This window comes from Nothobranchius furzeri, chromosome 18 (assembly GCF_043380555.1).
Source record: "Nothobranchius furzeri strain GRZ-AD chromosome 18, NfurGRZ-RIMD1, whole genome shotgun sequence".
NCBI classification, from domain to species: domain Eukaryota; kingdom Metazoa; phylum Chordata; class Actinopteri; order Cyprinodontiformes; family Nothobranchiidae; genus Nothobranchius; species Nothobranchius furzeri.
Window position 1 is genome coordinate 16,917,919 of NC_091758.1, and position 25,497 is coordinate 16,943,415.

The 25,497-nt window shown below is 41.9% G+C and overlaps 1 protein-coding gene across 12 annotated transcripts in view; it reads right to left on the reverse strand.

Annotated features, from left to right (window-relative positions):
* numb (NUMB endocytic adaptor protein) overlaps nt 1-25,497 on the reverse strand; it is a 69,240-nt gene that overhangs the window by 43,179 nt on the left and 564 nt on the right. For 7 of the 12 annotated variants that reach the window (XM_015969329.3, XM_015969330.3, XM_054741882.2 and 4 more), the window contains exon 1: nt 24,976-25,111. The exons of 2 other annotated variants lie outside the window; for them this stretch is intronic. Coding sequence is in view for 1 of the 10 variants with exons in the window: in XM_070547014.1 (XP_070403115.1) it covers nt 16,954-18,591 (1,638 nt within the window). In the remaining 9 variants the exon portion in view is untranslated. 3 more of the 12 variants (XM_070547014.1, XM_015969326.3, XM_070547013.1) reach the window with 3 other exon arrangements.

The following is a 25,497-nucleotide window of genomic DNA, read 5'->3' on the forward strand; positions in this document are numbered from 1 at the left end:
GGAGTTAGCTGGAGGGTACATGACATCATCAACAGATGGGGGGTGCGGTGGGGAGGGGGTGTCTCTTCTCTGCATATGAACAAAGAAACCACCAGATTCTAGTTTCTTATTAAAACAGATTAAAACCGCAGGATGGGAAAATGCTGTGGTTTGAACAATGTGACTTTTGAAACTGGTTTACCTTGAAGCCACAAAATGAACGTTTTCTAATTTCCTCAAATTATTTTCACGTGTCTGCTCACCCAGAAGACATTCAGTCATTCAAATTCTTCAAAAGCCAAAGAAGAAAGAAGGAAGCAGCGTTTCCCTTACATAGCGAGTAAAAAACAAAAAGAAAATAGGTTTATTTTAGGAGTAGCGCATGGGTTGTTGGTATGTCCAATTTCTTCCTATGGACAAGACAAGGTCACCACCTTCCTCCTTCAGCAGCACAAAGCTAACAGGTAAAAGTGTAGACGTGAGCTGCACGACTGAGAAATTTGAGTTGCTGAAAAAGCTTTACAGAGTCACATGGCTGATTGTGGCTCTGGGGTTTGAACTGAACCTGATCACACCAGCAACAACTGGTTTTATAAAACTCGAGCGGACCATAACTTTCAACCTCTGTAAACCCAATTAATCTTTTCACAGAGCAGAACAGATCTGGCAAGCCTCGTCATTTTTCTAGTGAGAAAATCAGAACTAATTAAGCCTACAGACATTAAGCTTTTCCCTCCTCTAAAGGTTAGGAGCAGCCAGGCAGAGAGACACATAGGCAAGTCTGTGTCAGAGAATGGAAAATTACCAGAGCTCCACAATCAGCTGGACACCTTTGATCAACCAGAGCTCCGGTACCAATTACTGTGGGATAATCGGCAGACTTCAGAGGCCTGATGAGCTGCAGGCACAGCTTGCACAGTGGTCCAGTAACCAGCAGGCTAAGGCCTGGGCAGCATGGCTCACACAGCCAAAAGCTCAAGTATGGAGGCAGCCAAACCAACAGGCTGCACAGCAACGCCATTGTCCCCCTGCTGTTGACTCAGCAGAGTGGCACCGAAGCCAGACCTCCAGCTCTCTGCAGGCTGCTTGCTGGTGGAGGAAATATGCAGTGGTGGTGCCAGGGGACACTAGGGGGCGCTATAGTTACCCCTGGATTAGTCATTGCACCCCCATAGCACCCCCAAGTAAATATTAGATTTTTTTTTTACAATTTAATTTTAATTTAACGTGTGGATGTGATAATATTCAACTTACAAAACAAAAATAATCAGTAAATTATCATATAGATAGTAAAAACTTAAAACAAAAACAGGAAATTGATGTTAACCTTTGACCTCATTTTCCACCTGTGAACGAGTGAAAGGTAGAGCTAGTGGTAAAATGGATCGGTTTTTGTTGCCCAAATTTCCACTTCAGTCAGAAACGAATGAATCTTTGGAAGTGATCTCAGACCCACAAAAACCTACAGATCTGGATGAAGAGAGTCAACCCTCAACCGCCGCAGCAGTCGAGGGTTTTGCTGCTGGAAATGCTAACACTAACGTTAGCTAACCTTGCAACAGAAGGTTTTCTGTGTGGCTGTATGTGTTTATGATTTCATGGAAAAGTCAGCGATTGTTCATATGTTTATGATGTATATTAATGATTGTTTCGGGTGTTGTTGAGGTTTTGTGCACGCATGTGTATCTACTAGTGTTGAAGGTGTTTTAGAGAATATGTACCCATGACCTTTTCCTACATAGCACCCTCAATAAAAAGACTAGCTCCTTCATAGCACCTGCAGAAAAAAAATTCTGGAGCCGCCACTTGAAATATGTAATGTGGAGAGTGTGAAAACCAATACTGCTCAATGTAAGTTATAACAAAAGAAGCTGTTCACACAGCATTCTTCAGTACACTAAATAGCTAAGCTGTGCTGCAAAGAGCTGTGACACAGGGCACCATCCTAACTGACAAGTTAGGCTGAATCAGTCTTTTACTAATTATTTTATAAAACGGTTTTGGTTTGCATCCAAATGCAAAGTAGAAGCAGTGATTCATAGACAAAAATGCCTCTCTACTCCACGCAGAACATGATATTCAGCTCATTAATAATTGACTCTTTCTTGCACCGGGGAACTTTCATTATCGATTAAGCAGCGCTTCAGTGCTGGCTGCCGTGCAGGTCCTCCTTCCACGATCCACAGCACAGCGACCCATAACAGGTCACTCCTCCACTGCAACAATAACTCATGTTTTAATGAGAAAATGACTCCATTAAAATGCCAACTTTAAGATTCTTGTTGATTATTTTGCCTACTTGGTTATGCAACGCTACACAGCAGCCAAAGGAATACAGGATTCAGCTCGTGTTAGTTACACAACAATGTGCGCTGGGAAAAGCAGGCTCATAGGTCAGAGAGAGCTTCCTTGTAAACCACGAGTCAGAGAAATAGTCTTTTCTAGAAGCAGAAAGACAAGAAATCTTTCACAAGGAGGAAAAAAACAGCAACGTGAGACAGATATAAAAATGTCTCACTTCTACAACTCATTGAACACATGTTCCTGTAGCTTTATACCAGAGTAGTAGCTAATTTGATACCATATTTAGCTTCTACAAATTTACATTAATCAAATAGAGCCATACTAATAGAAAGCAGAATCAATTCATTGAAGCAACAATGCAAAAGGTCATAATTATTGAGATGAATAAATCACCACATGCTTGTTATTTCTGTATCAGTGTGTGAAGTCATCACAAAGAACAACTAGCATCGCAACAAAGCCCAGAATGGTACTGTCTTAGAGACGGACGTTGTTTGGTGATCACATAGATGGTCTCTGTCCGTGATGTAGGGCTGGGGGTAAACGATTATTTTTAAAACGATTATTCTGACGATTATTTTATCGAATAGTCGACTATTCTAATGACTATTTAGAAAATTAATCTAATGATTATTTTTCTATTGCACAATTAACAAAAACCAGAAAATCTCAAATAAATTCCTCAAAAAAATTGATAAATTCTTACTGTAAGAGAATAAACACTACAGGCCTTCCATTTTGTATTACACTGCTTTTATTGTGTTGGTTGGTTATGTTCTGGTGACGTGTAGAACTTGGGAGTGCAGGCTGCTGCCTGAGAGGTGGTAGAAGATGGAGTGTCTCCATGCTGCTTTGTTTTGGTCACTTATGTGCGTGAGGCGAGTGGTCTTACGGGTTAAACCAAACTCAGGTGATATTTTACACTAAACCGAAAACCCACAACACTCTAAATGTAATAAAAGGGAGATCTACACCACAAAAAAGATGAACTCTAAACCAAAACGTAACAGCTTATCCAAACGCAAGAAGCTGTTAGCGAAGATGCTAACAGTAGCTTTACCAACATTAAGTTCAAGTTACCAAGTTTAAATAAACCAAAAACACCCGGCAGCAAACAGACCAGCACGGAGGAGAGACTGCTACCACCAAAACAGCTCTCCTAATGTCTGAAAGAAGCTCCTTAATGAAGGGAGAAGCGCTCCCGGTGATTTTCTACATCTGCGATAGACACGAAGCAGCGCATCTGACCCCGGAAGTTGTTGTCCGTTGCCGGGAGACGAAGGGGCAAAACAGGAAAATAATCTAGTAGTGGACGGACGTTGTTCCGGGTCTTCGGTATTTGGCGGAGATGTTAGTGAAGGCGGAGAAGAGGGCGAACTAGAGGAAGAACAGGCAGATTCCACCTCTATTTACAAACTCCTGGGGATGCAACAAGTGGGCGCGGTGCGTCGACTTCCGGATCTGACGTCGACAAATTTTTAGAATCGAGCCGTCAACTTCGTCGAGGCTTCGCTACAGCCCTACCGTGATGCTCAGTCCCCATTTCATCAGAGACAACGAAAATCTGGGTTTCTTAGCAACCAATATCATCAAAACAGAGCTATTGAACAAAAACTCAGTTCAAATTTAAAACAAATGACGACAGCACACAAACAACCCTGCCGACACCTGCTAACGGTGTTACTGTTGAGCCACGTTTTGAATTTTGCAACATGTTTTAAAGGATGAACATTCTGATGTTTGGTTTTTATCTACATGCATCCTGCAATCTTTGTGGTGGAAATGAGCAACAAGATAATGTTATTTGTCTAGATCGAAAACAATAGAAGGCCCTAGACCAGGAGTAGCCAGCAGAGGGGCCGAACACATCACCAAACCAGTGGTGTGGGAAGAGACTCTGTTATGCTGAATGGCAAACAGTTAATGATCAGCTCCACTAGAGCTAACGCGGTCCTGAGGAAACGAGATGTTTGCATAAGTCAGATGCTGCCCCTGTAGAACATCAAATATTTGGGTCATTCAACAAATTCAGCTGCAGGTTGGGTCTTCTGTAAAACACACCTGGGCGATGGTGGCACAGGAGTTAAGTGCTCGCCTCATAATCAGAAGGTTGCAGGGTCGAGTCTCGCTCAGTCTGTCGTTGTGTCCTTGGGCAAGACACTTAACCCACGTTGCCTGCTGGTGGTGGTTGGAGGGACCGGTGGCGCCAGTGCTCGGCAGCCTCGCCTCTGTCAGTGCACCCCAGGGCAGCTGTGGCTACTTTGTAGCTCATCCTCCCCACCAGTGTGTGAATGTGTGTGTGAATGGGTGAATGACTGGTTGTGTTGTAAAGTGCCTTAGGGGGTTCCAGGATTCTAGAAGGCGCTATATCAAATACAGGCCATTTACCATTTAAATAATCAATTAAATGAAATTATTTAGCCAACTCATTCAGGTTGGCACAGTGTCTCGGTTCACATAGCAACACACTAAGGTGACTAAAATAGCTCTGACAGATAAATCATTTCCTAACCTTTATTTAGTCACACTGGAGTGCTGTTGAGTTTCTGGCCATTACTGTGTTTTTAATGAATAGACACTTTGTTGGTTAATTTCTGGTAATAATCAATTCAGTCACATCTACTCTGGAAGCAGAAAAACTGTTCCCACCCTTTGAGACACTGGTGACCAGTTAGTCCTGGGTGGCCGGTAATTAAAGCACAGATCAGAGGACTGAATAAAGCATGAGCTGTTCCACCTTGAGAGGTTCCAGTTTCACTTTACACAGGAACCCAGAAAGACAAAAGGAGTCCCCGAGCCCCGCAGCACATCCAGGGAGGAGTCACACAGGCTCAAACCTGAAAGACAACTCCCTACACATCCCCAATCCTCCCAACACTAATCTACATGCGACGCTAAAGCAAGATGAAGACAAAAAAGGCCTTTTGGACCCAATTAAAGGCTAAGATTATTAGAAAAAACAAAAACCAGTGAAAGTCTAATTATACAGACAAAAACATTTTTATGCAAATCCTTCTCTGTGTTTGTGCAAATGCAGAGTCCTCCTAAACCGCCATAACTACAGAGAATTTATCAGAGCTGATTTAATTAAAGCTCATCGTGCATTCGGTTTCCATTGTTGCTACATGCACCATGATGTGCCCTTGTGTTTGCAAACTTGCATGTTTGATGGAAACATTCTAGAAATAACTTCAAAGTTCAACAAGGAAACACAGAGATGGTGTTTTATCTAAGCAAGTACAAGTACTTACAGAGTACCATTACCAAGTAAATGCCATTGTCCTGAATCACCATTGCCCCAAATGGTGTGTATGTGTATTTGTCTTTATATGTTTAAGCAGACACATTTTGACTTTAACCTGTAATGTGTGGATGTTTTCACAATGTGGGGACATTTTGCTGGTCCACACAATGCTAAGCACCCTAAAACTTGGTTTTGGAGGAATGGTGTGAATGAACTCAGTTTAGGTTACGGTTAGAATTAGAACCCCATTGGTTAAGGTCAGGGTTAGGCATACTGGAGTCAACGGAGGTGCACACAAACATACAGATACAAGTATGAGTGTGTTTGTGTGCCTACTGCCCCTGCGACCCGACTACAGAAACGTACTGATTTTATGGCACGTTTTTAAGAAAGTTGTGGTCAAAGTTGTAATATTTTTGAACTTTAGAAAAGTTCTTGACCAGATAAGATTTTCATATATGTTCCACCACGTTGTTAGCCTAGAAGTCTAAACAGACTAGGGCTGGGCAATAAATAGAACATTTGTCATTATCGAAATTTCTGACCCCTCCTTTCCACCGGAGCCGTCAGCAGCAAGTTACTGCAGCAGCACGTCTTGTTTGCACATGCTGCTGCTTGGCCCATCCCACGAGACGCGAAGCAGCAGGGGAGCAGCTGTCACCGACAGAGCACGAAGTCATGCGACATTAGCAAAATCACGCGTGACTTTGTCAGTAAACACAACTTCTCCACTTCAGTAATCAACCTTTCGTCGTCCATTTTGGAAAAACAAAGGAGACCGCTAGCTAGGTGATAACTTTTTTTTAAAGTAAAGCAACCGGAAGGCAGTGCATTTCTTTATTATGAACATCTCGGGAAGCTTCGCTCTGGTCCCGCGTCCGATTTCCTGTCTTTCCGTCCCCAAAAATGTCAAACTTGACCCGTTTCAGAGGCGTAGCGTGTAGAAAATAGAACCGGCGCGTAAGGGTTAGGGACGCGGCCGACTCGCGCTGCTGACAGCTCTGGTGGAAAAGGTTGTTGACCACAGCGGTTCCTATCAGCAGCTATGATGTGCTCCTGACGGCTCCAGTGGAAAGGAGGGGTTAGAGATCATTTTTCCCATGTCAATAAATTTGATAATACATCCATCCACCCACCCCTCCTTCATCCATTCACCCACCCACCCCTTCATCCATTCACCCTTTCATCCATTCATCCACCCACCCACCCCTCCTTCACCCATTCACCCACCCACCCCTTCATCCATCCATAAACCCACCCACCCCCTTCATCCATTCATCCACCCACCCATCCCTTCATCCGTTCATGGGTGGGTGAACGGATGAATGAGGGGTAGGTGGGTGGGTGAATGGATGAACACCCATCCATCCACCCACCCCTCCTTCATCCATTCATCCACCCACCCTTCCACCCCTCCTTCATCCACCCACCCACCCCTCCTTCATCCATTCATCCACCCACCCTTCCACCCCTCCTTCATCTATTTTATTTATTATACTGAATATATAATATTCAATATAATATGATATATATTCATTTTGTGTCTTCTTCAACAAACAACCAATAGCATGATGAGACTGTTTGAAAGACAACCGTAGACTCCACCCCACAATTGAGATCTGTTTATGGGTTGTGGCTAGACTATAAATTCACTGGCCACTTTATTGGGTACACCAGTCCAACTGCTCGTTAATGCAAATTACTATCAGTCAATCATATGGTGGCAACTCAGTGCATTTAGGCATGTTGACATGGTCAAGATGATCCGCTGCAGTTCAACTCAAGCTTCAGAATGGGGAAGAAAGGTGATTTATGTTACTTTGAACATGGCATGGTTGTTGGTGCCAGACGTGGTAGTCTGAGGAATTCAGAAACTGCTGATGTTCTGGAATTGTCACGCACAACAATCTCTAGGGTCTACAGAGAATGGTCCGAAAAAGGGAAAACGTCCAGTGAGCAACAGTTTGGTGGGCAAAAATGCTTTGTCGATTACAGGTCAGAGGAGAATGGCCAGACTGGTTCAAGCTGATAGAAAGGCAACAGTAATTCAGGTAACCACTCGTTACAACCAAGATATACAGAAGAGCAACTCTGAATGCACAACACCTTGCGGCAGATGGGCTACAGCAGAAGAAGACCACACCAGGTGCTACTCCTGTCCGCTATGAACAGGAAATTAAGGTTACAATTCGCACAGGCTCACCAAAATTGGACAATAGAAGATTAGAAAAATGTTGACTGTTCTGATGAGTCAATTTCTTCTGCAACATTCGGATGATAAGGTCAGAATTAGGCGTCACCAACGTGAAAACAGGGATCCATCCTGCCTTGTATCAATGGTTCAAAGCTGGTGGTGGTGTAACGGTGTGGGAGACATTTTCTTGGAACACTCTGGGCTCCATACTAATTGATCATTGTTGCAACGCCACAGCCTTCCTTAGTATTGTTGCTGACCATGTCCATCCCTTCATGACCACAGTACTACCTATCTTCTGATGGTTAATTTCAGCAGGATAATGTGCCATGTCATAAAGCTTGAATAATCTCAGACTGGTTTCTTGAACATAATGATGAGTTCACTGTAAAGTGGCCTCCACAGTCACCAGATCTCAATCCCAAAAAGCATGTTTGGGATGTGGTGGAACAGGAGATTTGCATTATGGATGTGCAGCCGACAAATCTGCGACAACTGTGTGATGCTGTCATGTTAACGTGGACCAAAATCTCTGAGGAACGTTTCCAGTACCTTGCGGAATCTATGCCACGAAGGATTAAGGAAGTTCTGAAAGCAAAAGGGGGTCTAACCCAGTACTAGCAAGGTGTATCCAATAAAGTGGTCAGTGAGTGGATGGCTTGCCAGGCTACCACGGTATTGCATATGGTGCACAACAGGTTTCATGTCATGTTTTGGGTGACTTGCACATGTTCTATTCATAATATCTGATGACAAAAGTGACAGATTAGGGTTACGTTTCATCTGGAAGGAAACAGGAAGTAAAATAGAGTTAGGTTACATTAATCAAGCGTTGGAGCGATAGGTCAGAAATGAAGGAAAATACACCAAATGCAAGGGTAACTGGTATGAGGTGCAGGAAAGTTACCATGATGGGTGAATCTTGCAATATGTGTAAAATTAGCAAATAATTGACATAAAGTTAATAGTTGCGATAGCTAAATCACAACTTCCTGGAGAGAACAGTAACCAGAGTTCAGTGTTATCGTGTCAAACAGGATGTTTGATCAACTCTAAAATAGTTTTTTTTTCTCTCTCTGGTAAAAAAAATTACAAAAAAGTTTTTTTTTAAAGTTTCCTACAATTTGATGAGGGCTAGATATAAGGAAAGTAAACCAGGCCTGACTAAAATCACGTCATGTGTAAATGCTAAATAACTAAAAGCTGGGGGAAGTGACATTTAAATAAACCAATACAACAAACTAAATATGCTGTAAAAAGTGTGCATTACAAAACATACCCACGCCTCGCTGTCACCTGGAAACTTTTCCGCTCAGCTGAGTAGAAACAAACAAGTCAGATCTTTGTTCTTCAGCTTGTTGTTGTGCAGCAGACGCTCCTGCTCTTTGATGTAGCTTTTATTTCCTCTCATTCTTTTTGTTGTGGCTTTTAGCAAAATGCAGCTAACATGAATGTACCTAGATGGGAGTGATGAGCAGCAGTAAGCGAGGTATCAGTCGTGAAGTTTCCCGAGCCAAACGCCAGTACTGTGATGGTTCTAACACATGTACAGCTACACCCCAGCTGCTTGTGCTTCACCTCCTCCCTCTCCTACAGAGCTTGTTGCCGTTTCACGCTGCAGCTCAAGAGGTGGAAGTCACGACAATGACAAAGTGGAGTATTAGAACACTTTTAGTACATTACCAGGCCGATGCCCGACGCTGGTACCAGTATTGGTACAAGACTAGAACAACAACACAATAAACTAGATAATAAGTGAAAGTGGTCCACAAGCACAACACAATTAGCTAAAAGTGGGACTAGATTTAAAGAGGTAATCCAGATTCCCTCTGAAGATTAACAGCTTCTTCATGTTCATGTTCTGATACTCTAAAACTCAGCAAGTGGTTTCAGTTTATCAGATATGCATACTTTATCTGTGGGACTTGTTTACAGCGGTCTATAATTACATAGATCTTAAAAAAAGGAATAATGCACATGCAGGCTGTTACAGTCATTTACAGTCATTTCTAACATATTATAAATTATTTACCTTCGTTGTTTTTTTCTGGCTACAGCTGGACAAATTAGCCTCAAAATAACACATCTCGCTAAACCTTCAAGATCACAGCTCAAAGAAAATTGCAATAACCAAATAACAGGAAACTAAGTTATTCTAAATGTGAAAAGAAAACATAAATATTTCCTCAAAGGAACAACTTTTTAAATGCAAACGATGAAAGATTATTTTCTATTTTTTATTTACATTGACTTAATGTGAGCAGGATGTTGCTACAAAAGTCCTAAAACAGGAAGCCTATCTTGAATTCACCAAGTTGAATTCAGGCATTATTTTTAGTTGTTTCCCATGAAAATCACTGTTTAATGTTAAATGTTCATGTAACCGGATTACAGGATACAATAAGATAATTAAAAGAAAAAATAAACAAATGGGCCAATAATTAGGTTCGGGGAGAATTGGAGGTTGTTTAAGAATGACTGGAGTCACGGGTATAGCATGAAACGGTTTATATACTAAATTTTAATAATAATGGGAAATATAACACATAAAGATAACACACAAAAACAGATGAAAACAATCGACAATAGTAAAATGGTCGGTATGAGATTTGATCATATGAGTCACAAGTCAGCCGGCGTCAAGTCAAATCCCCACGCTTGGGGTGAAAGTCAGAGTCCGGTGGTGCGATTTTTTCCTACCGCACCGTTGAGATTGTTCACAGAAGAGAGCAGTCTGCTCTTCAGTTACTTGAGATGTCCTGGTTCGTTCAGTGGTTAAGGCTCGCCATCTCCCTCGTCAGGAAGAAATCCAGTTCTCGTTCCAAGTGAGTGATCATAGGAGTCGGGATCAAACCCAAGGAAAAAAAAAAAACCCAGCCTGTAAACAACAGGACTGTTAGCGAGTTGGCATCGACCCTTCTCGTCACATCACAGCATAAAGTCTTACAGACTTAAACAAATGCTTCACTCTATTGGCATAGCCAATCATGTTTGGGTTCACAGTTCAACTAACATAACATCAATTTGATTGTCTATTAAAATAATTCTCAGTAGCTCTGGAAATATAATTACATATGACAACAATTGTTCAGCTCAATAGGCTCAGTTAGATTCTATTACTCTACACTATTCGACAAGAAATACATTCATGACAACAAGGATACATTTAGTTGTGTTTCTATACAGCATTGTGACACCTTGTATATCTGTAACACAATAAATAAATAAATAAATAAACAAACAAATAAATAAATAAATAAATAAAATTTTCTATAACAAAATTAAACAAAATATAAATTCTGGTCCTTTGGTCCACCTTTGTAAAATAATTCCTCCCTAATCAGTTAGCTTTTATTTATTTTTATTTATCTATTTTTTTTTATTATTAAATGTTTGGTTAAGGGACGCATTGCTAATTCTATGGCGTTAGCTATAACGCCCCTGAGGACCTTGTACATCTAGGCCGTACCACCATTAACTGGCGGTTTGAGCCGTTAACTCCTGGGAATCCCATATGCCCTACCGCCGTTAACTGGCGGTTTGAGCCGTTAACTCCTATATGCCCTACCACCGTTAACTGGTAGTTTGAGATGTTAACTCCTGGGATCTAACGTCTAGCAGCCCACTGCTGTCACCTCGGTTGCTGTAATTAGCTTTTTGAATTTAATAATTTACTGAATTTAATCTCATTCACTCACCAACGCGCTCCAACGGTTCCCTCCTACAGAGGATTGGTTCACTCTGTCGTCTCCACACAAATCTATAAGAATGGAATTAATTTGATAAGCTATTTAAGTTTCCTTTTTTTTAAGTTGCATCGTTAGCTTTTTCTCTTCTTTTTTCTTTACTCACCGCGTTGGTTCCAAGTTCCTAGCTCTTATTAGAAGGAGTCAAGTCCGCCTCTCCCTCTATCTATGCGGCACCCAAATCAGGGTTCTTCACGGCCTCGACCGTTGTTTTTTTTTCTCTCTCTCTCTCTCTCTCTAACCGCTCAGTCTTTGCTTTCTGTATCTGCGTGCTGCACAGCCGTTTGTCTCTCCTCTCGCTCAGCTGCGTCGCACGGTTTTATTTCGCGGAGGCGGGACTTATTTCTCTCAGCCAATGAAATTTCAGATTCCCACCTGGACCAATAGTATACAGCTTTCCTCTTCTGTTTCTGTTAGGGATGTTCAAGATTCTTGTTTTAACCGATGTTTAATATTAAACTCGTTATTTTAGTTATTCACCCTTCCAATAATTCATTATGAAATTATCTATTAGTTAATTAGATATCTATTAATTAGTATTGTTAATTTCCTTAATTTATATTTTATATTTTATCTAAATTGAGGATGGATCATATTAGTAAGCCAATTAGTTAATACCTCATTAAGGTTCTAGCTTCTGGGTTACATCCTCCCCCATTAAATATCATGCACGTCCCTGTGCATTGTTTCTACGGGGTACACAACTTCTTGAGTAAGAGAGTCAATAAAAGCTTTATTAAGTCCTTGGAAAAGGGACCTAACTACGGTCACTAGTGGATTGCCCAATTGAGAGTAAGTTAGTCTTTGAGGAGGCTGACTACTTCGTTCAGATCTCCTGACATACATCTCTGGTTGCACAGTATCATGCTCATCCGTTTCGGTTTGATTCTCAACTGAGACAGGACGAAGTGAGCTCTCTGTTTCCGACAGAGCTGATGAGCTATTCTCTAAGACTTTGGTCTTTTCAGATGTATGTGTCTGATCGTGTATGATGGGTTCAAAACTTACATCACGTTGCTGCGACTTTAGGACACCATCCAATTGAGGTAGGTTTGTGTTAGTTTCATCCCCCGTTTCTACGTCAGGTAAGTATACTTCGTTTTTTTTCGTTTTTTCAGGTAAGTATGTTGCTGCTTCTTTCACTCTTTCAGGTAAGAATGTCGCAGTTTCACTCATTCTGTCAGGTAAGAATGTTTCGGTGTTGATGCCTTTGTCAAGTAAGGACAATTCAGCATTTTCATTACCAGCTAAGGTTGGTTCCTTGCGATCCCCTGTGTGTAAGGATAGTGTGTTTTGTTGTTGAATATTATTTACCGGTCCTGAATCTGCTATGAGTTCCCTATTTGGCAAGGTGACCGCTATTTGATAGGATGGTCGGTTTAGCACTTGTGGAAGATCAGAGTAATAAAACTCATCTACCTCTTCGTCAAGTGGCTCATCTGGGTCAGGTTCTAAGGCTGAACTCTGTCTTGTATGAGGTCTGCTAGGTTTCGTAACGCGTTCTGTTTCATTTTCTAATGAAGAGAGAAAACCACAAGGCAGTAAAAGATCTCTGTGGAGTGTTCTGTTGGGTCCTTCTCCGTTCTCTGGTTTTACAGTGTATACTGGCAAGTTTTCCATCTGTTTGAGAACTATATACACTGTTTGCTCCCATTTGTCTGCTAATTTATGCTTTTCTCTTAAGCGAAGATTTCGGACTAAAACACTATCTCCCACACCTAGTGTGGACTCACGAATGTTTCTGTCGAACCGTTCTTTGTTCTTCCTCGCTGTTTTTTGAGAGTTTTTTATGACAATGTCATAACTCTGTTCCAGATGACTCTTCAGTTCTTTAACATACTGAGAATGAGTTATAGAGGGCTTGTTCAAATGCGGTAACCCAAAGGCAATATCTATAGGCAACCGAGGCTGCCTACCGAACATTAGCTCGTAGGGAGAGTATCCCGTCACGTCATTTTTTGTACAATTGTACGAGTGAGTAAGTGGTTTTACAAAATCGCGCCAGTGATGTTTCTCAGTGGCTTGTAAAGTTCCCAACATGCTGAGTAATGTACGATTGTACCGTTCAACGGGGTTGCCACGAGGGTGATAAGGGCTCGTTCTGACTTTACGGATACCAAGTAAAGAACAAAGTTCCTTGATTGTACGTGATTCGAAATCCCGTCCCTGATCACTATGAAGACGCTCAGGAAACCCGTAGTGGACTAAAAAATGTTCCCACAGGTTCTTCGCGACGGTGGTGGCTTTCTGATCTTTGGTTGGGATGGACACTGCATACTTTGTAAAATGGTCTGTAATCACTAAGACATCTTTAGTGTTCTTACTGTCTGGTTCTATGGAGAGAAAATCCATGCAAACTAACTCCATAGGTCTGGTGGTGGTAATACTCACCATTGGAGCAGCTTTGTCAGGGAGGGCCTTCCGACGGATACATCTTTCGCAAGTTTTAACTTTGATTTCAATATCACTAGCCATTCTTGGCCAGTAAAAACGGGACCGAATGAGATCTGTCGTACGTTCAACCCCAAGATGCCCCATATCATCATGTAGGCTTTGCATGACTGTTGAACGTAATGAATCAGGCAAGACTAACTGCAATGATGTCTCTGGTCCTAATTGGCGTCTCCGGTACAGTAAATCATTTTGAAACTCAAACCGTTTCCACTCTCTCAAAAGGTTAAGAACCACCGGGGGTTCTGCAATAGTATCAGTTGGCGGTTTATTGTCAGTCATAAGCAGCTGAATGACTCGGCCAATGGTTGGATCTTTCCTCTGCAAGGAGACAAGGTCAGCATGGTTATACTTGGGCACAGCAAAGAAACTGTCACTATTGTCTTCCAACTGGAATAGGTCTGGAATGGCCGCTGCAGACATGGCAAGTGACTGAACTAAACCACAAGGAGAATCAGTCTCATCCAAGACCATGTGCTTTTGGCATGTTGCCTTCACTGCTTCGGCTTGAAGTTGAAGCTCGACTTCTTTGACAGAGGATAAAAGATGAGATCGGAACTCATCTAGTCGTTGGCATTCCTCAGTGAATTTTGAGTTGTCTTCAGGTTTATCATGCAGCCTCCTAGACAGGCCATCCGCGTCAACGTTCTGTGTACCTGCACGGTATCTGATGTCAAAATTATAGGTGGACAACGCAGCTAGCCAACGATAGCTCGTTGCATCGAGTTTTGCCGTTGTTAAGAGGTAAGTTAACGGATTATTATCAGTAATGACAGTGAATGTGTTCCCATACAAATAGTCATGAAACTTATCTGTTATGGCCCACTTTAAGGCTAGAAACTCCAACTTGTGCGCAGGGTACCTAGTTTCACTAGAGCTTAAACCGCGACTTGCATAAGCGATTACCTGTGTGACACCGTTTTGCACTTGGTATAGCGCTGCACCGAGTCCGGTCGTACTAGCATCTGTGTGTACTAGATATGGGAGTTTTGCGTCAGCGTAGCCAAGAACTGGCGAAGTGGTAAGTTTTTCAATAATAGTTTGAAAGGACTTCTCACAGTCTTGGCTCCAACGATTCCCAAAGGGTTCTTTGGGGTTCAAGTACTTTGATCTACATGGTGGTGTTTTAAAGTTTTTCCGTTTGGGTGGATAACCAGCCGTGAGAGATGTTAGTGGCTTGACAATATTTGAGTAATCTTTAACGAAGCGTCGGTAATAACCGGTAAATCCTAAGAAAGATTGGAGTTCCTTCAAAGTCTGAGGCTTCGGCCATGTTTTGAGTGCTTCCACCTTATCTGGATCGGTTTTTATGCCATCTCGAGATACTATATGTCCAAGATAACGCACAGATGTCTGGAAAAAACGACACTTATCTGGTGATAGCTTGAGTCCGTATTCTCTAAGCCGTTCAAGAACGTGAGAAAGTCTGGTTTCGTGTTCTTCCAAGGAGTTGGAAAAGACGATCAAGTCGTCTAGGAAAACTAACACTTCCTTCAGATTAATGTCCTTCATACACTTTTCCATAACCCGTTGGAAAGTGCTTGGAGCATTTGTTATTCCTTGTGGCATACGGTTAAATTCATAAAACCCAAACGGGCAAACAAAAGCAGTTTTAGGTTTATCCTTTTCACACATCTCTATTTGATAGTAACCTGACTTGAGGTCCATCACAGAAAACCACTGTGATCCAGCGAGAGCAGAAAAGGACTCCTCCAAGTTAGGCAGGGCATATGCGTCGCGAATGGTTTGCAGATTAAGCTTTCTATAGTCTATACATAGACGTACCTCACCATTCTTTTTCCGAACTACCACTATTGGTGAGGCAAATGGAGACTCCGACTCTCTTATTATACCGGTTTCCAAGAGGGCTTCCAAATGTTTTCTCACGGCTTCATAATCATGTGGATGGATCGGCCGAGATTTCTGTTTGAATGGGGTCTCGTCTTTTAAGTTGATGTGATGTCTTATCTGTTGTGTATGACCAAAATCAAGATCGTGGTGCGAAAACACATCGGAGTAAGTGTTAAGTTTGTTGGTGATCCTCCCTTTCCATTCTTCGGACAAGGGCGAAGTACCGAAGTCAAAACTGAGAGGAGGGTTTGAAGGTGAAGTCTGTTGCTGCGAACTACACGCCGCAAGTACTTTCTGATCACTTTTGTCAGGTTCTGGATATGGCATAACACGATCGGCTTTAACTAACTCAGCGATCACACAGTTAGTGGGTAATGTGATGTCATGGTTAGTTTCGTTTCTTAGTACAACAGGTACTTTGTATGGACCATGTGAAGGTAAGGAAATGAGGCAACAGTCTACAATTATACCCCCTGGTAGAGAACCATTGGTGGGTTGTTCAATGAGTGCATAAGGCTCATGCTTGTTTTGGCTGGGTTGCATAAACCCTTCTAGTAACAGTTTTTTATTTGCAGGGAGAACTTCTTGGGTTCTCCCTCGAAGCTTCACCACACCAACTCGTCCATCTTTGCTTTGTTTTTTTCTGACTGCTAAGGCTTTTAGCACGTGTTGGTACCCATAAGAGAGTGCCTTGGAATCAGGTAAGTTATTGGCAGACAATTGCTCATACAAAGGATCGAGTGTGTTTGTGCCAATGAGTAGTGGTGTATCAGAGTTTGAGCTTATATCCGGAACCACTAACGCAAGGGTAGGTAACTCAAGTCCAGACTGATCGAGCTCTTTTGGAAATGTGACACTTATCTCTATGTATCCTAAATAAGGAACTGCTTGACCGTTTGCGCCCTCGACTTCTAACAGATTACTGATGGGTTTAATTGAGAGGTCAGGTAAGTGTTCTTGGTAAAAAGAATTGGCAATGGTGGTTACCTGGGACCCTGAATCCAGTAAACAATTACATTCAACACTGTTAACTGAGACTGTAGCTGTGCATCGCCCACCCACTAATCTTTTGGGAAGTTTTGGCACTGAATGAGCATGAACTGGCTTGCAAAAAAGTCTCTCTGTCCTTTCCTTAGAGGGACTTGGTTCTACTTTAGCACCTATCTGTCCCACGATAGGAGCTTCTACCGGTTTAAAGGAGGAGACTGAGCAATTGGCTTTGACATCTCCCACTCGCGCTGCTTCTGTCTAAGAGCAAGTCTTTTAGTTGCAACTAGTGCTGGATTTGGCTCGTTGCTACAGCTAGAAGCTATGTGCCCATCTTCTCCGCACTTAAAACAGTATCCAGGCTTTGGTCTGGGCACCACTGCTGTTATCTGCTGAATCTGTTTGGGCTCATCTGGAATTTTAGTCCCCACACGGGGTTTTGACTCTTTTTGAGTTTTCTTTGCCTTTTTATCTGTGTTGTTAACCTTAAGCTGTGCAATTTGGCTCCTGAGCTCAGCGATTTGTTTGCGTAAGTCATCACAGTTATCATCTATTTCCAGTTCACAAGTGTTTTTACTCTGAGAGCATGTTGTTTGCACATTTGAATACACTCTAGTTCGTTGTGCCCCTAAGTGTTGTTTCATGCGTGCTGCTTTAGTAGCCTGTTTGTCTTCTTCAGTGCGCAGTTTGAGGAGAAGTGCTGTAAAATGAGGCGGGTTGTCTTTCTTTTGTTCGAGTTGCAGGTTTGAAATCAGCGAGCTGTCCCAACAGCCTCTGCAAAACTGCTTGAGCAGCTGCTGGTCGGCGTCACTGGAGGAAATTCCATTCCTCTGAATAACTAGGTTTAACAAGGTGTATAACCTCTGAAAGTAATCGGAAGGTTTTTCACCACTGTCCTGGTTTGTGTTTAAGAAGCGAGCAAAGAGCTCGTCGCCGTCTTCGACAGCTGCGTAAGCTGAATCGAGATGTTCAAGGTACGTTTCCGGGTCGGATTTTGGACTAAGAGCTTTAACGATGCTCGCTGCTGGGGCTGACAGACTCTCCACGATTCTTCGTACAATTTGGGACTTGGTGAGTGAAGGATCATTTATGCATAACACTACACTACTACGCCAAGTATCATAGTCAGTTTCAAAAGAAGGGTGTGGAACTCGCCCTGAGAACGGTTTTAGTCTGTATTGTGAAGTAGGCGGAGGGATAACCTCACTGCTTTTAACAATGTGTTCCACAATAACTCGCTGAACCTCAGGTGTGTTTAAAAGATTTGGTGGAATGCAAGGGTTTTGTTTTCCAGTCTCTGTAGGTGGACAATTGTCCTTTGAGTTGTTCATATAGTTAACTTCTGGTGTTAAAGGCAGGGAATATGTAACTTGGTCACTATGGAGCATTGGCTCTAGTTCAGTGACTGGTTCAGATGCATGGGTATCCCTTCCTAAAGATTCCCCAATTTTTGCCAGTTCCTCCATTAGAAGGTCTTTAAATGATTGATTGCTACGCGCAGCTATGTCCCTGAGCTCTGACAGATAGGCATCAGTGGCAGATGTGCTAGTTTCTAGACTGTACGCGCTGGCTAGGTCTTGAATATGAAAGAAAACATCTGGGTTCCTAGTACAAGGTTTGTCATAGGGTAAACATTGTTTCTTTAATTCCTTAACAGTGGCTTCATGTTGAAACTCCACAATAATCTGATCACAGTTTGGTAACTTAATGCGCCTGTTAACTGGTCCGAATCCTTCCATAAACCCAAAGACTTCGTTATCAAGGTCTGTATCAGTTAACCCACTGATTAAAACAGCATTTGAAACTTTGACCTTTTCTGTTTTCACAACTTCCATTTTAAAACACTCAAAAGTACCAATAATGCCAAAATGGCAAACCACTGTGACCTCCAGGCACTCTTATGATGTCAGTCAATGGTTAGCTAAGGTAACAACTCTACAATTCTCCTGGCTGGCTCGCCAAGTTTTATGTAACCGGATTACAGGATACAATAAGATAATTAAAAGAAAAAATAAACAAATGGGCCAATAATTAGGTTCGGGGAGAATTGGAGGTTGTTTAAGAATGACTGGAGTCACGGGTATAGCATGAAACGGTTTATATACTAAATTTTAATAATAATGGGAAATATAACACATAAAGATAACACACAAAAACAGATGAAAACAATCGACAATAGTAAAATGGTCGGTATGAGATTTGATCATATGAGTCACAAGTCAGCCGGCGTCAAGTCAAATCCCCACGCTTGGGGTGAAAGTCAGAGTCCGGTGGTGCGATTTTTTCCTACCGCACCGTTGAGATTGTTCACAGAAGAGAGCAGTCTGCTCTTCAGTTACTTGAGATGTCCTGGTTCGTTCAGTGGTTAAGGCTCGCCATCTCCCTCGTCAGGAAGAAATCCAGTTCTCGTTCCAAGTGAGTGATCATAGGAGTCGGGATCAAACCCAAGGAAAAAAAAAAAACCCAGCCTGTAAACAACAGGACTGTTAGCGAGTTGGCATCGACCCTTCTCGTCACATCACAGCATAAAGTCTTACAGACTTAAACAAATGCTTCACTCTATTGGCATAGCCAATCATGTTTGGGTTCACAGTTCAACTAACATAACATCAATTTGATTGTCTATTAAAATAATTCTCAGTAGCTCTGGAAATATAATTACATATGACAACAATTGTTCAGCTCAATAGGCTCAGTTAGATTCTATTACTCTACACTATTCGACAAGAAATACATTCATGACAACAAGGATACATTTAGTTGTGTTTCTATACAGCATTGTGACACCTTGTATATCTGTAACACAATAAATAAATAAATAAATAAACAAACAAATAAATAAATAAATAAATAAAATTTTCTATAACAAAATTAAACAAAATATAAATTCTGGTCCTTTGGTCCACCTTTGTAAAATAATTCCTCCCTAATCAGTTAGCTTTTATTTATTTTTATTTATCTATTTTTTTTTATTATTAAATGTTTGGTTAAGGGACGCATTGCTAATTCTATGGCGTTAGCTATAACGCCCCTGAGGACCTTGTACATCTAGGCCGTACCACCATTAACTGGCGGTTTGAGCCGTTAACTCCTGGGAATCCCATATGCCCTACCGCCGTTAACTGGCGGTTTGAGCCGTTAACTCCTATATGCCCTACCACCGTTAACTGGTAGTTTGAGATGTTAACTCCTGGGATCTAACGTCTAGCAGCCCACTGCTGTCACCTCGGTTGCTGTAATTAGCTTTTTGAATTTAATAATTTACTGAATTTAATCTCATTCACTCACCAACGCGCTCCAACGGTTCCCTCCTACAGAGGATTGGTTCACTCTGTCGTCTCCACACAAATCTATAAGAATGGAATTAATTTGATAAGCTATTTAAGTTTCCTTTTTTTTAAGTTGCATCGTTAGCTTTTTCTCTTCTTTTTTCTTTACTCACCGCGTTGGTTCCAAGTTCCTAGCTCTTATTAGAAGGAGTCAAGTCCGCCTCTCCCTCTATCTATGCGGCACCCAAATCAGGGTTCTTCACGGCCTCGACCGTTGTTTTTTTTTCTCTCTCTCTCTCTCTCTCTAACCGCTCAGTCTTTGCTTTCTGTATCTGCGTGCTGCACAGCCGTTTGTCTCTCCTCTCGCTCAGCTGCGTCGCACGGTTTTATTTCGCGGAGGCGGGACTTATTTCTCTCAGCCAATGAAATTTCAGATTCCCACCTGGACCAATAGTATACAGCTTTCCTCTTCTGTTTCTGTTAGGGATGTTCAAGATTCTTGTTTTAACCGATGTTTAATATTAAACTCGTTATTTTAGTTATTCACCCTTCCAATAATTCATTATGAAATTATCTATTAGTTAATTAGATATCTATTAATTAGTATTGTTAATTTCCTTAATTTATATTTTATATTTTATCTAAATTGAGGATGGATCATATTAGTAAGCCAATTAGTTAATACCTCATTAAGGTTCTAGCTTCTGGGTTACATCCACAACTGAATTTAAACTTGCTGTTCTTCAGGGATCTACACAACAATCACCTAAAGCAACCCTCCAGTGTTTCAATCTAATGCAAATAAAAAGCAGCACCAGAAAGAAAAGGATCAAACATAAACAGCATCTTCACTCTGCTAACATCATGCAACAGCATCAGTAATGTTCACAAACTGCTCAGCCTTCCAAAGTGCACTCAGAGACATGTAGGGATGCTTCATTTACCTTTAAACCACACAGAGCTGCTCGTGGCTCCTCCTAGAGGGTCTTCATTTCCTGAATGTCCTCTGCTGTTTTTAAATTCAAACTTTCATATTTGTTTTTGTTTACAGTAACAGTTTCTTGCATGTTTTGGAAGGTGTTGTGCCTTACTGGAGCTTTGTCCTCCTGTAGCAAAGCTTCTTTCATACAACTGAAGAAGTTTCTCAAGACTAAAATGCTACTATGACCCTTACTGGGTCCACTTCTTATTGGATTTGGTTCTGAAACAGCCTTATTGTGCGCCGATTATCCAGGTCCTGCAGACTTGTGTGGCAGCGTTGCTCAAAATGGTCACTGCAGCTTCACAAAAATAAAAATGTGTCCTTAGGGCCATGAGTTGTACACACTGAGAAGCGCCAGTGTGTTCACTAATGCTAACCCCTGAACCGTGTCATGGAGTGATGTATAAGCAGGACACGGTTCTTCGGTGATTAGAGGAGGGAATTTTAATTTAAAATGATTTACGACTAAACAGCTTAAAGAAATTAAAAACTGAAATTTCAATGTATTTCTATATAGATGACTAAGTACCTACGTTGAATTTGAATGATTTTCATATAAACTCTGGCCAGTACCATGACTGAAGGCAACCCCACTCAACACAAAACACATTAAAGACACAAGTTCAAATCATCTCTGCTGTTGCAGGGAACCTATTTTAGGCCACTTGTGTTGAAATGGGGTCAGCTGCACATTTGAGATGTTGGCTCTTAAAATCTACCCTCTGGTTGAATCCTCCCTGACTGTTTCTGCTGGACCTGGTCCCAGCGTAGAGCTGCTTGCAGATTTAACGTGTGCAGTAGAGCTGAAACGATTCCTCGAGTACCTCGAATAATTCGAGTACAAAAAATCCTCGAGTCAAATTCTCTGCCTCGAGGATTCGTTTAATTCATATTTAATTAATTCGTGGCTTTGCAATCGCCCGGGGTCATGTTTCACCCGGACCGAAATAAGTGACGCACATGCCCACTGCACTGAATGCACACGCGAGTAGCGAATATAACTTAACTTTCTCTTAACAACGTGAACCCCGGTGGAGTGCGAAAAAGACAGAAAAAGTCAAAGTTGTGGGACCATTTTTCACGTCGTAAGACGGAAAACGTAGTCCAGTATAAATACTGCAAAATGGATTTAGCCTACCACAACACCACATCCTCCGTGCTGCAGCACCTGTAAATGTCACTTCTGCAAGCGGACTCAGAGCCTCTTCAAGATAATGCTTTTTAGCCTGTATTTCTATATATTCTGCGGACACTGCGACTTTTTCGTTTGTAGCACTCAGTTTCAGCTCACACCGTACATCTAGTAGCAACACGTCGGACTTAAAATGTGCTAAAAATAGCAGTTTTTACACAATATGTCGGACTTTCTATTGTGTTATTGATGTCTGTTGTCCCTCGGGGTTTCTGCAGGAGGACACGGGTCTTTATGAGTGGCGGGGGAAAACGAAAGAAAGTAAATAAATGTTTTGTGATCAGTATAATTTGACAAAACCACAGCAAACATGCTTTTGGCAATCCTTGTTAGTGTGAGAAAAAAAAGTGTAGAAATTAAAACGGACGTGTGTTAATAGGGAAACAGCCGGCGAGCTGTTTGCGCCGTGAGCGGTTCTGGTTCTGTTTGGGCCGCAGCCGCTCGCAGCGTTATCCTCCTAGTTTTTGTCTGGCTTGCAGGCTAGCAGATTCTCACACGAGGGGAAAATCAGCTCAGGTTGTTTACTTATTTTTTGCACAGGCATTTGTTTACTGTGAAGTAAAGTTGAAGTGCTGAAGTTATGCAAACTAATTTTGAATAAAACTTGAAGAATAACTGGCAATTGCTTGCTCATTTTAAGAGGTCTTTCATAATTATAACATGCTATTTGATATCAAATCACTTTTATTGTCACGTCACATGTGCAGGTACACTGGTACAGTACATGCGAGTGAAATTCTTGTGTGCGAGCTTCACAGCAACAGAGTTGTGCAAAAATACAGTAATGTAAAAACAAGTAAAATATAAAAATGGCTAATCTAAGTATACAAATGAATAAAGTAAACAAGATAAGAGATATAAAATGTACAGAGGTTGGTATGTGCAAAACAGTGGCATTAATGTACAGTATGGAGTGTGTAATGTTGGAACTTGGTGGAGCTCGCGACGAGGCAGCCATACTCGACGCCATCTTGGCTCATCAATATATGATATAATGGTTTACAAACACAAAAGGGTAATTTATTAGAGTACTCGATTAATCGAAAAAAATATTCGATAGAGTACTCGATTACAAAAATATTCGATAGCTGCAGCCCTAGTGTGCAGACAGCATGCCCCTCTTTGTGAAGATGAAAGGGTATCAAATGCTACACGGACGTTTGAAGGGGCTAACAGAAACAATAATATGCAACTCCCTTTGAATTCCATCTTGCTTGCGTCTTCTCTGTGCTCCAAAACAGCTAAAGAAGCAACTTGTTTTCAAACCAACTCACTAAAAACTCATAAGCAAACACCCGTACATGACAGAAAATATCATGCACATTAGGAAGCCGAGGAGACGGCCACACGGATTCTATTTGATCAGTCAACAAAACAAAGAATCAATCAAAACTGAGCTAAACGGATGCTGATTTCACCACACACAGGTAGGCACGACTATCTGAGGACAGGTTAGCCTGGTGAATGCATTATCATTGCACAGCAGGTTTATCTACCTGTGTTGCATCATTTGCATGCAAAGCTCACTGCCAAAAGAGCTCTTTTCTCTTGACAGCAGCGCAAGATGATAAGGGTAATGCAAGTTTCTCAGAGAATCTCTAAACCACAGAAAGATACATGCTCCTGTGTTCTCCTTCGCCTCCCTCGAATAGCTGACATACTTAGACAGTGGGTTCAGTGGAAGATAACCAGACAACTCCCTTTTTGGTAAACGATGGGAGAAAAATCTGCCATTTTGCTCCATTTTTTCCACTTCAGAAAAAACTACTGGGCTTAAACCGATGAATGAATAGGAATAAACATGGCTGACAGTAGTTGTCTTGTTTCTGTAGACTTGTAAACAAAAAGTGAGATTTGATGTTTAAGGGGCCTAGCTATGTGCTGTTTTGTTTTTTTTTTCATCTTGAATTTATACAATTACACTTATCCAACCAGAATAAAAATATTATTAGCAAACAAACACTATTCCCTCATAATGAACGACAAAACAGCATGTCATGATACCATCAAGGGAATTGTGATGGATCCAAACTTCCTGACAACATTCCCATCTGAATAACCTGGGCACATCATCCTCCTGCTCCTGGATCTGTTAGTAGGAGGTAATCTGACTACTGTGTTTATCTGCTCACAGATACAACCAGAGTAGAATGAAGAGTGAGCAAGATCTCACCAAGATACCATCACCTTACGCGATCACATTAACGCACCTTAAACCATCCAGCGTGTTAAGAGCATGAGTCACGGCTGATCCAGGACCTGTCGTTTCAGCCTCATTAACATGTTCAGAGCTGAACCAGTTACGCCTTTTTTCCCCGGAACGTGCTAAGTCACTTCAGTTTACAGCTAAATAAACCCACTCTTTCTTTAGCACACAACGTTTTAACAATAATATTACACACCAGCGACGTCGTGACAACAAACCAGCTCGGTGGCTGCACACTCCAGCCGGAGTGACGTCCATCTCTTAAAAGTTATCCTGGTAACTTGAAAGTGGTGAGCTAACTAGCTAAATATCATCCCATCTCAGACTGCCACATACAGAATGACATCTCCTTTGTTTGTGAGAGAAATCAGACCTCGGAGCTTGCATTAGCCTCTTCTGCCATGTAGTCAGGGTAGTAAAAGAACAGAATAGTGTCACGTAACCGGGAGCTAGTGTAGCTTGGTGCGCAGGGAGGGGGGGACTAGCGCAGCTTAGCTTGGGAGCTAACGGTTAACTAGAAACGCTCGTCCTATCAACACAGAACGTCTTTTGTTTTTTCTTTCAACATACCTGTGACCACCTCTGCGACCCAGAAGGATCCCCACCGAGACCGTCACCTGTGAGTCACGAGCCGTGCCGTGCCAAATAATTCAAATTCCACAAAAAAGTCTCGGAGAGACCCGAGCAGTCCAATCGCTTCAGTCACCGCCGCTGAATGGCTGCGACCCGGAGACTCAACCAAACCTCCTCCTTGGCAACGGACCGCCTCCGTGCGAGGCCATTGGCTGGCGCGCGCTGATCGGAGGTGATCGATAGCTGATTGTAACCTGGGCCGGAGTCAGTGACGCAGTTGTGAGCGGAACAATTACCACATGCGCAGAGACGCTCATTTTTGCTGTGAAACGGAAGCCACAACAATTATGGGTGGATATAAAGACAACGTTTTGTCAATGAAAAATCAGAATCTTACATGTTTACAGGTGAGACTGGAACCATTAGTTCAGTTAGTCAACTTAAAAGGTGAAACTAACATATTGGAATAATTCCAGGCAAAGACAGAAATTTCAAGCCTTTATTTGTCATAACTGTAAA